Source organism: Dama dama, chromosome 14, assembly GCF_033118175.1.
Source record: "Dama dama isolate Ldn47 chromosome 14, ASM3311817v1, whole genome shotgun sequence".
In the NCBI taxonomy this organism is placed as follows: Eukaryota; Metazoa; Chordata; class Mammalia; order Artiodactyla; family Cervidae; genus Dama; species Dama dama.
The window spans coordinates 39,627,270-39,640,230 of NC_083694.1; the positions used below are offsets into that span (position 1 = coordinate 39,627,270).

Genomic DNA, 12,961 nt, shown 5'->3' on the forward strand with positions numbered 1-12,961 from the left:
ATTGGTATGAAGTTGTTCACTATTTTATATTTTAATTTCTTGGTAGAGGTTTGTCATAGTATTTTTCTTTTTTAAAGAACCAGTTTTTTGCCTTTGTTTCTCTTCTTTTATAAAAAATTTAAAATTTATGTGTATTATTTTTTGGCTGCCCTGGATCTTAGTTTCAGCATGAGGGATCTAGTTGCAACATAGGAACTCTTAATTGTGTCATGTGGGATCTAGTTCCCTGACCAAGGATCAAACGTGGGCCCCCTGCATTGGGAGTCTTAGCCATTAGACTATCAGGGAAGTCCCATGTTTCTCTTCTCTCTTATATCTTTGTTTCTGTTTCATTAATCTACTCTTTACTATTACTTTCCTCCTAATTTCTTATTTCTGCTTTAAAAAAGAATTATTAGATACTAGCTTCTTGATGGTTGATCTTTCTCCTTGTCTAAATGTAATCTGTTAAGGCCGTCAATTTAACTCTTAAGTTAAATTAGAAGTGGATATTTTAATTTGCATATTAAATGTAGCTGCTGCATTCAAAACTTTATTGAGGTGAAATTTACATGCCATAAAAATTTATCCTTCTTACATGTAAAATCCAGTGATTTTTAGTATATTTACAGAGTTGCAACATCACTACAATCTAATTTTAGAAAATTCCCATAACCCCAGAGAGAAACCTCCTGCCCATTTGCAGTCATTTTCCATTCCTATCCCAACCCTAGGCAACCATTTACCTACTTTCTGTCTCTGTAGATTTGCCTTTTCTGGACATTTCGTAGAATTAGAAGGATACACAGTTTTTTGAGATTCATCTGTGTTGTTCAGATTGTTCATTCCTTTTTTTATTGCTGAATAATAATGTATTTTCATTACTGTTCAGAAGTAAGTATTTTCTAATCTTTGTTATGACTTCTTTCATCATCAAGTTAGTTAGAAGTGGGTATTTTAATTTGCAAATGTAGGGTTTTAAATTTCTTTCTTGGATATCGGTTTCTAACTCAATTGCTTTGGGTTTATGATTCTTTGATGTGTGCTGAAACTGCCTTAATCATCTAATGCTTGATTGTTTTCAGCAAACATTTCCTTTGCTCTTGGGAATAGGGTGTATTTGCTAATGATAGGTGCAAGATTTTACATATGTTATTAGATTTGAACTTGTATTTGAATCTTTTATATCATTATTAATATTTGTTTGCTTAATCTATCAAGTACTAAGAGAAGTGAGATAAAAATTCTCTTTTATAAGGATAGATTTATAAATTTCTCATAGTATAGTTAATTTGGGGATTATATTATTAGGTGCATACACATTTTAAATCATCATATCTTCCTGGTAAGCTGAATCTTTTATCATTTTACAGACCTTTTTTGTCTTTGATAATACCTTGAGATTTGTTTTGCCTTATGTTAATTTAGTTAATACCAGCTTTTTTTGGAGATGCGTGTCTTATCTTTTTACTTTTGACTGTCTTGTGACTTTTTGCTTCAGGTTGGTTGGTATTTCATAATAATGTATATAATAATATAGCTAGATTAACTTTTTAATATATTGGAAAATGTTTGTCTTTCAAGTGGTACATTCAGTCTAGTTACATTTATTGTGATTGCTGATAAATTTAGGTTGATACCCACCATCTTACGTAGCGCGTTATTTTTGTCCTACCTTGTGTATTTTCTTCCATTTCTTTTTGGGGCTTGATTGAGCTTTCATTTTCTTATCTCTTGCCCTCTATTTTGTAGTGGAATGTTTTAACCATAAACAAAAAGTAGACAACTTATATTAAATTCTCATACTCATCAACAGTGGTAAGTATCTTATCAATTTGGTTTCATCTTATCACCTGCCCCCCTCCCACCCTAGACACACACACACACACACACACACACACACACACACACATTCACACACACCTTTTTTCTGGGGCATTTTAAAGCAAATTCCAGATAAAATAATATTTCACCATTCAATTCTCCCCTCTCTATATAACCACAGTTACAACACCTACAAAATTAATGAATTGATGAAATTCTTTAATGTAATCTAATGCCAATCCTTCTTCAGATATCCTTATTTGTCTTAAAATTTTCTTTTCACATTTGGCTTGTTCAAATCAGAATCCCAATAACATGGCACTTGGGTGATACATCTAATTCTCTTTCTGTATCTTCTCCTTTTCCCCTCACTTTTTTTCTTTTCATTCTGTGTATTTGTGGAAGAAACCAGGTCATTTGTCCTATAGAATTTTCCATTCTGGATTTGCCTGTTTGTGTTGTCAAGATGTCTTTTAATTTTTCTTGTAGACTGGTTAGATTTAGAGGATTGATTATTTTCAGGTTTTATTCTTTCGGCAAGAAATACTTCATAGGTGGTACCATATACTTCCTATTTGGGCATTTAGTAAACAGATATTTTCTAAATGATCCACTTCTAGTGATGTGCAGGTTAACCAGAGGATTCAGGTGGTGTGATTCTGCATTCTTCATCAGCCTTTATCTCAATCATTTTAGTGTTTATGGATTATTGTTTCCTAGAACTGTTATTTGAATAACAGTTGCAAAGTGGTGATTTTCTAATTCTGTTATTCCTGCTGGATTTATTAGTTAGAAATCATCTATAAAAAACTTTATGTCATCAACAGTTTAGTCAATTTAAAGGATAGTTCATTCAGGAAGGGCAGAACAGACGCAGGATTCTTTCCTTTTATCGCTTTTTCGGAATAATGAAGCAGGTCCCTGACAACCTCTCAAAGGTGACCCAGGCAACCCCCCTCAACCCCTCGACTTTTTTGGAATATCATTGCCATGCATGGATTTATGTATTGAAGACAGTCTTCTTTTAATGATCTAATTATTTCAATCTACCCGGCTTTGTGTTCTTTTTAAACTGCCCAGTGATCTTAGTCTTTGATCACTTTCTTTCTTACTGGCAAAAAAAAAAAAAAAAAGATACTTAAGACTTACACTCCAGACTGGGCATAGCCACTTCCAAGGAGCTGTGGTTTCTTGGAGTAAGAGATGGAACACAGAGATAGCAGTTTGTATGCTAGGATGCTCTTTGCTGCTGCTGTGTCATTGTTTCTAGGCCTTCTCAGTGAACAGAACTAGAAATATGTAGTTTTTAAAAAGGAAAAATAATCCATACCTTAATACTGATATTTCAAATTTAAGATTAAAGAGTTGTTTTTTACTTCTTTGACTTTATACTTGTATCTCTTTTCTGTTACACTGAAAATCTTGATTCCTTTGTTCTGAGATCTCTGTAAGTACTTGTTTTATCTTGAAGAATGTATGTATTTTGTATACATATAAACTGTAAATGACCAAGCATTAACTATGATTACTGAGTGCAGGCCAAGGTTTTTTGCAATTTGTTTTTGTTTTGAAGATGTGTCCTATTGGGAATATACACCAAAATACTGTGTTCAGAGTCACTTGAAATAATCCTTTGGGTGATATGAAACCAACTTGGTCCTAGTTAAATTCATTTATTCCTATTTACTTTTAATTTTTAGAAATTTCTTGTGAGTTTTTCTAATTTAACTTTCACTCTAGTTTTGTAAGACATTAGCATAGTTGCAAAGTGAAAACTGTAAGAGGAGAGATTGATATATTCAGCAAAGACTAGCATCTCTCTCCATTCTCATACCTGTTTCTTCTTTCCTCTGTCATTCACCATTGCTGTAGCAAATCACCACCAGCGTAGCAGCTTGAAACAACACAGACTGATTGTCTTCCAGGTCTTTGGGTCATAAGTCTGACGTGGATCATACTGAACTGCAGTCAGGGAGCCCTTGTGGCTGTGTTCCTTCCTGGAGGCTCTAGGGGGAACCCCTTTCCTTGCCTTTTCTGGCTTCTAGAGACTGCCTGCCTTCTTTGGCTTCCTCCTTGCTTCTTCAAAGTCAGCAACACTGTATCTCTTTGACTCTTCTTTTGCCCTCAAGTCTTACTGAGCATAACAGGTAAAGGTTCTCTGCTTTTAAGGACTCCTGTAATTAGATTGGGCCTACCCTGACAATCTCTGTATCTCAGGGTCCTGACCCCCTAATCACATCCTCCAAAGCCCCCCTTGTCATGTAAAGTAGTTTATTCACAGGTCTAGGAATTAGGACTTGGACCTCTTTGGGGTGCTATAATTCTGCCTACGCTTCCTCCTAAGGTAACCAGCTTTTCCAGTTTTTAAATTTTATGTTTTCACTGTTTATTATTGAACATATGAGAAAATATTTGTCTGCTACCTCCTTTCCTCAGAAGGTAACATAATATAAACCTTTGGAACCTTGCTTTTTTTCCCGCTTTCACAACAGCATATCCTGGAGTTCTGTACACACCATAGCAGTGTATTGAGAAATGCCTTCATTCCTTTAGAGACACATGGGACTTCATTGTGTCCCATAGCTATTTGACCAGTCCCTGCCAATGACTGTTTGTATTTTTTCCAGTCTTTGGTATTTAAAATAATCCCGCAATGAAAAGCTTTGTGTATACATCATTTTCACCTCTGTTTCCTCTTGTTTAAATGGCTTCACTTTTTACATTTAGATCTTTGAGCTCTTTGGTATATGTCCTAGTGTACAGATTGAGAAATGGGTCCAAATTTATCTTTTTCACCCATAAAATTTGACTTGCATATCTTATTTAACAAAGTCTAAAATCATTATGTCTATCCTTTTCACTGAACAATATACAGAACTTGGGATGACTGCTCAAAGTACCTCCCTTCCCTCTTATATTATGTAGTATCACTTTTTTTAACACCAAATTAAGCATTACTATATTATTTTATGCAAACAATATTTGTTTATATTTATCCATATTAGCCACTTCATTTCTTCTCCCATCTCAGAGCTTCCTCCTAGGGTCATTTTTGTTCTCCCTAAGGCAGATACCTTTTCTGAGCATCCATTGAAGTAAATGCTGTTTTTGTTTATCTGAAAAAAAAAAATCTTTTTTCATCATCTTTTAAAACCTTTTTTTAGCTAAGAATACGATTCTGGGTTCTCCTTCAGCTGTAGACATTATCCCACTGTTTTCTGACTTCTTTTGTTGCTCTTGAGAAATTATCATTCCTTTGTATTTCATCTCCCTTTCCTCTATGACTGTTTCAGATCTTCTCATTGTTTTTGTTGTCCTGGGGTTTCAGGACTGCAAATCTGCATTTGCATTTCTCTTTTTCACCTTGTTGGTGATTGTAGACTCTGAATATGAAGATTCCATCCTTCTATTTTTCCTTTCGGAATTTGATTCAACATTTGGGGCTTCTCACTTTCTCCTTCATGTCTCTTAGTTTCTTATTGTGTAGTCCATTTTTGTCTCTCAGAGATGCATTCTGAATGTGTCTTCACATCCATTTTCTCTTCACTGATTCTTTAACCATGTCTTTGAGCTGTCATTGAGTTTTTAGTTTCTACTACATTTTATAATTTCTAAAGTCATTCTGGGTTCTTTCAAACATGCCTAATATTTTTATAGTACTTTGTTCCTGACTCATTTTTAAAAATGCTCATTCTTATTCCTTTAAGCATTTTAAGCAGGTTTGTTTTATATTCTCTGTCCACTAATTCCAGAGAAGCCTGGAGTGTTGCAGTCCATGGGGTCGCAAAGAGTCGGACATGACCGAGTGACTGAATTGAACTAAATTCCAGTATATATAGGATTTTCAATGGGTCTAATTCTGTTGTTTATTGTTTTTGCCAAGTCATGCTGGCAGCAAGCCTGTAAGTCTGTCCTTGTATGTTTTACAATTTTGGATCATGCATCATATTCAGCTGGGCTCCCCCTGGAGCAGTAATACTGGAATATATGCTCTGAACTTGCATCTCTTCAGCAAGGGTTTGCATTTGCTTCTACCACATGGTCCAGGAGAACTGAAGTTAGATTCTTGGCTTAGAATTTCTCAGGCCACACAGGTAGTTAAAAGTTACCCTCTAAACTCATCATGTGAGTGTGGCCTGAAATTACACACTTTTAGGAAGACTTTTTCTTCTATCTCAGCCTCACATCGAGACTCACAGATTATTTGTCTCCTTTTGCCAGTGGACAGTTTGGGGGGTGGAGGGCTTCACCATTTTTCTTAATATGTAACTTTTTGAAGGTTTGGCTTTATGTGAAAGGTTTCAGTTCAGATAATCTACCAACAGTGTTTCTCATCTTTTATACATTATTTTTAGGCTTTTCATAGCAAGGGGACCTGGGAGGGCATCTCGAAGTGAAAGTGGTAGTCATTCAGTCGTGTCCAACTCTTTGTGACCCCATGGACTGCAGCTCACCAGGCTTCTCTGTCCGTAAACTCTCCAGGCAAGAATACTGGAATGGATTGCCATTCCCTTCTCCAGGGGATCTTCCCGACCCAGGGATCGAACTGGGGTCTCCTGCATTGCAGGTGAACTCTTTACCATCTGAGCCACCAGGAAAGTATTTTCAGGAACAAAACTATGTGTTCTTTTAAAATACTAATATTCAGGAGGAAAAAGAGAAAAGAGCTTGTGAAAGAATCTAAGGGAGAAGAAATGAGGTGGCTGCTTGGGCTCCCTGCCTAGGGCTGATGGGCCCACCTATTTTCCTGTGAATCAGCCACTGGAGAGGCTACCGCTGGACACCTCATGGAAAATGGCAGCACGATCAGGATGCTTTTGTCTTGAAGTTTCCCCTGATCTCCCTGCCATCTGCAGGGTCCTGCTTTTCCTCCAGCTTAGACTTTCTACCTCCTCTCATGTTGCGCATCACACAAAGTTAACTCAAGAACCATTGTGTTTTAGAGTCTCCTGTCCCTTATCTCTGTAATGTACCACAGGGACCATTTCACAGAAACTGTCAGCAGCGGTTCTATGAGGAGGTGCCCAGGAGTTAGGAAGGGATGGTTCCCCTGAGTCAAGCCTGTGTCCCACATGGAACTGGGTTCTAACCCCCTTAGAATCCACTGGTGTTGTTGAACTTGGAGAATTAGTCCATACTCTCTCTGAGCCCAGTCCTATATTGAAGAGGCCTGTCAATCTCACTTCTTTAGGTAATGAGTTCTGTAGGCCCATTACTTACTATTTGAAGCACTTTTTATTTTATTTTTGAAACTTACCCAAGGTTTAAAACATGTATAAGGGTGGAAATATATATGTATGAAATTATCCTTGTTAGTGGAGGACAGCAAAGGCAGAGAGCAATGGGGGCATGGGTTTAGAGTATAATTTTCTGCTTGATATTGACATGGAGCACTATCTAAGGATCCTAACAAAATAAAAACTATGCCTTGAAGACATCTTAAACCTGAAAAGAGTTGGGATTTCTCTTACCAAAGCTGTCCTTACTCCTAACTTTATTTCATGAATGGCGTCTCTTGACAGTGGCAAGATACCAGCTTAAATAGAATCTCCTTATCCCATCCCACCCTCAATTTGCTTGCTGTTTTGGTTTACAATGTCTTAGAGACACAATTAGCTAATTAATTAAGACCTAATTAATTGAGTTAATTAACACAAATGAATCATGATGCCCATAATGGTTAGATGTATTTGTTTTAGAAAGTAAGTGGTAGTGAATTAAGACAGACAAAATAAGCAAAATAATACATTTACAGTTAATTAATTTTATTAAATTAATAAAAAATACATAAATGGTTAATTAAAAATTTCATGTCCTTTTTTACGTTTTTAGTAATCCTTCACCAGTAAATGATGTTCGCTGGGCTTTTAACAGTATTTGTGTCCCTGTTCTAGTGCTCTCCAGGTATCAGCACATTTAACTCTTAGACCAGGCCTATGAGATAAGAAGTGTTATCTCCCATTTTCCCACTGAAGAGGCTGAGTGCAGAGAAGTTAAATGAAGGTCACAAAGCTAGTAAGTAACAGAAATGGCTCAGAACAGCTAGTCTGGCCCCAAAGTCCCTGCTGAGCAGAAACTGGCTCACCTGGCAAGTAAAGCCTCTGACAGTTGTTTCAGCTCCCACCACCATTCTCACTGATGGTTTTAAATTTCATTCTTTGAAACTTATTCTCAGCAGATAGGGTGGTACAGAAACCAGTTCGCAGTTGTCTTTATTGGTTCACGTGGACCCTGGGTAGGCCTGGGAGTTGCACATCCTTTGTGGTGTCAACTTGCCGACCTCATCTCTCTTTCAGTTTCTGTTCCAGCAGCTGGGAATGTTGGTGTCCTTTGTGAAGAGCCACATCAGACCTTACATGGATGAGATAGTCACACTCATGAGAGTGAGTAGAAATTAATGCTTTGCCCTGTTCCTTGGGGTTTGGGTCCGGGAGCGTCTGGAAGCAGGTTTGGATGATGTGGATATGTCTTTTATGGGTCGTCATAGAGCTGTTACAACCTGAGGATGGAAAGTGGAGCATGGCATCCCAGCGGATCATGAAGGGGTGGAGGGGCCATGGCTACAGGCTCCCAGGTACAAGAGTTCAAGGTGTGAAGTCTGAGGAGAAATCCTGAAGTAATTGTTCTGCCAGAAATAGACTTGAGTTCCTTGCCTCACACACAGCAGAGCAATTTCACTTTAATATCACAGCAGTGCTTCACTATTCCCACAAAAGCCCTCTTCCTTACTGCCTATAAAACCATGGCCTTAAGAGAGGACTGGAGATTGAGCCTACCTTGGGCCATTAAATACGATGGACTCTTGTCAGACTCTGAGGAGGAAGGTGATGCTTTCCCCTGCTGCCCTCTCCAGCCTGACTGCCGCCTTCTGACTGCAGTCACCTCTGAGAGGGGGCTCGCATCCCAGATGCTGTGATGTGCCTTAAGCAGGCGCACAGGACACCTCATTGACAGTAGTATCGTTTTTCTGTTTTGAAGTGGGGGAGGCTGCTTCCTACTGTTCTTTATAATTTAAGTGTCTCTGTTGGGGAGGTTGCTTTGCAGAGATGGCTGTGTCCTAAAAAAATTGGAAGACACTTTTTCTAGTAATTTTTCTTCTTCTACACCAGCCTTTTGTAGTCAGCTTGAAGGAGGCAGCAGGACTAAAATCAAAATGACTGGCTTCAAAAATGGAGCTTCCCCAAGAATGAGTCCTCGGAACTAAATAACTCCTATATGTACAAATAAGTGAGAGCAACAGGAAGTTGAAGAGCCTGTCGGATGGAGTTAGGGAAGTGGGGAGTGGCACAGGAGGAATCAGTGTGCTCTTGGGTCAAAGCTAAAGTAATCTGTGACTTGCGTCCCAAAAAAGACTTACGGCCAAAGCATAGGGGTTTGGGGCAGGGAGCCTCACATCTGCCAAATGCAGCTTTCACTCCCTTCAGGATAGAAAACGTGCAACAAGGCTCTTGCCTTGGCTGTCGATCCAGGGTGCTTTAGTAAGCTCCCTGCAGCCCGGGGAGAGCTAGGGCTTTGTGAACAGTGACCCAGCCGACATCCCCGGGGAGGCTGCCTGGCTTCTTTGGGGTAGGGAGACCCCTTGTGAGGAGCCCCAGCAGTCCTCCAGTGGAGAGGAGGAGGAGGAGTGTGTGCGTGCTCAGTCATGCTGGGCACTTTGTGAGCCCAAGGACTGCAGCCTGCCAGGCTCCTCTGTCTGTGGGATTTCCCAGGCAAAAATACTGGAGTGGGTTACCATTTCCTTCTCCATGGGATCTTCCCAACCCAGTGATTGAACCCGCACCTCTTGCATTGGCAGGCCCACTGAGCCACTTAGACTTCTTTTAAAGCCTTTCACCCAAGGAGTTGTCTTTTTGTTGTTGTTGTTGACTTCTACTCTGATTTAAATGGAAGCCCAACAGGCTTCCCTGGTAGCTCAGTGGTAAAGAATCCACCTGCCAAGCAGGAGACTAAGGTTCAATCCCTGGGTCAAGAAGATCCCCTGGAGAAGGAAATGGCAGCCCACTCCAGTATTATTGCCTGGGAAATCCCATGGACAGAGGAACCTGACGGGCTACAGTCCATAGTGTCACAAAGAGTCGGACATGACTTAGCAAAACCAAGAGTACTAATATGCATATGTTGCCATCATTAAGTCTCCTGCTCTAGAGGTTTTTAAATAAGGCACTAGGCAACTATCTTTCTGAATTGATTTGAAGTGATAGTTTTCCCTGGAGTGAGAGATTAGACCAATTTGCTTTGTAGTACTAAGACAGGATCTGGAGCCAGTTGGCCAGGTTTCATTTTAGTAACTTATGTGGGATATAATTGGATGAATGTAGAAAAATACTCTTTGTGGCACTCTCTTGGCCTGAAAATGGTTTGGGACTGATGTTAGATGCTGTTGAGCGAAGTCTATATCCAGAAAGAGCAGGAAATCTTACAAACGGTAGAGTCGCCCTCTGGCAGAGCCCAGTGGGTACCCAGAGCAGAACCACCCTAGACAACTAGTGAGCTCCTAGAGCACTGCAGAGCTGGTGGTCCTTTCATTCTGTAAATGGGTTTGGGTAGCTGGAATATGCCAGGCATTCTGCTGGATTCAGGGAGACAGAGATGGATCAGCAGGTTTCAGGCCCTTAACTAGCCTACAGTTGAATAGAGGGAGGATGGCAAAAAAATAATTAAATATTGCAGGTGATAGAAAGAGGAGAGCAGAGGGACCCACAATGGATGATGAAAGGAGACAGGAAAAGCTTCTGAGTAGAAATGAGGCTTGAGCCAGGTCTGGAAAGACAGATGGGGCTTAGCTGAACAAGAGGTGGGATCTAAGCAGAGAGCAGCATGAGCGAAGCACAGAAGATGAAAGTAGCCTGATGCTTTCAGGGAGATGCAGATTAGTTGTTTACTGTGATGTGGGGTACAGGAGGACCTGGGGAGCGGAGGACAGGGAAGGGGTTCCGTGAGGCAGACCATGCTCACTGCCTTTCTGCTTCTTTTTAGCTGTCTCAGTTCCTTGGTTCCTATTTAAACAGAAGGGCCCCTGACTTTGCTCCTCTGTCTTCCCCCTTCTTAGGAATTCTGGGTCATGAATACCTCCATCCAGAGCACAATCATTCTCCTCATTGAGCAGATTGTAGTAGCCCTCGGGGGTGAATTTAAGCTCTACCTGCCCCAGCTGATTCCACACATGCTTCGCGTCTTCATGCATGACAATAGCTCAGGCCGCATCGTCTCCATCAAGGTACGTATCCCGGGGCATCCTCTAGAGAGTTTTCCAGAGTCCATCAGAGTCCCCAGTTGGTCATCTAAGAGACGAGACCCTGTTCTGAGTGACATGGTGGCGCTCAGCCTAAAAGACTGAGTCTAGGGAATACTCCAGTACCTGAAGTGTGCAGTGTGCAGCTTATACAATGTTTCTGATCCTCTCTTGATTATCTTTATGTTTTGTCTCCTTTAATGGGATAATCTTGGTAAATGTTTATGGCAGAGCAGTTTTCTCTATTATCCAGCCACTGATCCCTTACAATTGAAGTAAGCTCAGAGAAAGCAAAGTAACATATAGCAAAACAATATGAGGGGAGACTGTGCTACCAAGAGAATGTAATTCCTTGGTATTATATTTAATTGGTATAATTAAAGTCTGTTCGGAGTCCCTCCAAAATTTGGAATTACCCTACCACTGCCACCCTTCGTGGACTTAGGGACTTGTTCCCTGACTGTACTTGTTCATCGTCATGCCTCTGCTCCTTTTTGTAGTTGCTGGCTGCAATCCAGCTGTTTGGTGCCAACCTGGACGACTATCTGCATTTGTTGCTGCCCCCGATCGTGAAGTTATTTGATGCCCCCGAAGCCCCGTTGCCTTCTCGAAAGTGAGCACCTGCCCTCTGGGACTAACAGTCATCAAGCTAATTAACCGTTAAAATGTCTTGTTGAAAATGTCCTTTTCCTAAGTCCTCGGGCCATCTTTCTTTTTTGTTGTCATTTTAAGTTAGTCCAGAAATGTACTGCCATTAGTTAGTCCAGAAGTGTACCAGGCTTATGGAAATCTCAACTGTCCCCATCCCACTGCAGAGTGTTGGCTCTGTGCACCCAAAATAACGTCAGAAGACGTTCCTTCCCATTAGGTGCCGATTGTTAGGGTAGCCCTCAGTTGTTTCTCTTACTCTGGGCTGTGTGTCAGCAGATACTGTATCTCAGCGGTTGTTGTAGGGCTGCGCTAGAGACTGTGGACCGTCTGACAGAGTCTCTGGATTTCACGGACTATGCCTCTCGGATCATTCATCCGATTGTGCGCACACTGGACCAGAGCCCAGAACTCCGTTCCACAGCCATGGACACATTGTCTTCACTCGTCTTTCAGCTGGGAAAGAAGGTGAGGCGGGAGTTCTCGACACACGTGCCCTTCTGCTTTAGCGAACTCCTCCGCTTGTCAATCTGTAGGCCTCAACCACTGGCAGAGAGAGGGGAATCATTTATGCCCTTTTCCCCTTCATTCAGCAAGTGTTTATTGAGCCACCTCTGTGGGCTGAGTGCTGTTCTGGAGACGATGCAGTGAACAGAATGATGTCCCACAGAGCTCACGTTCCAGTGAAGCAAAGCTCTGAGACATCACTTATCTCGTGAGGGTGACAGGTGGGGAGAGACGCTGGGAGGAGGTGAGGGGAGGTGAGGAAGACCACTCTGATAAGGTGACATTTCAGTAGAGACCTAAGTAATGGAAAGGCCCAGGCCCAGGGAGCTGGCTGCAGGCACAAGGAAGAGCAAAGACACAGGTTCCAGAAGGCAGAACCTGAAGGGAGGGGACAGCAGGAGAGTAGTGACTTCAGTGGGGGAACAGGGGAAAGGGCTTGGAAAGGTCATAGAGACCCTTGTGAGGACTGGGCTGGCGATGGGCCCACTGGAAGCTACGTATTGTGACCAGTGGTTCTCAGAATGTGATTCCCTGACGGGCAGCATCAGTATCTACATAGCTGGGTGCCATTAGAACTGCAGGTCCCCAAGGACCTGCCAAGCCAGAGCTCTGACTGTGAGCACAGCAGTCTCTGGTTTCATATGCCTTCCAGGTGAGTCTGATGCCCACTAGAATTTGCACATCACTGTTACAGACCATTATAAGTACTTTAGCTTTTACTCTAAGCAACATTGAAAGTCTTTGGAGAGATTGAGCACAGGAATACTATGA

At 41.1% G+C, this 12,961-nt stretch overlaps 1 protein-coding gene across 1 annotated transcript in view; it reads left to right on the forward strand.

Annotated features, from left to right (window-relative positions):
• The window catches only part of MTOR (mechanistic target of rapamycin kinase), a 121,456-nt gene that overhangs the window by 24,790 nt on the left and 83,705 nt on the right, over positions 1-12,961 (forward strand). The window contains exons 20-23 of the mRNA XM_061160412.1: positions 8,100-8,186; positions 10,853-11,020; positions 11,536-11,648; positions 11,989-12,151. Coding sequence (XP_061016395.1) covers positions 8,100-8,186; positions 10,853-11,020; positions 11,536-11,648; positions 11,989-12,151 — 531 coding nt within the window. The remainder of the gene's footprint in view (positions 1-8,099; positions 8,187-10,852; positions 11,021-11,535; positions 11,649-11,988; positions 12,152-12,961) is intronic.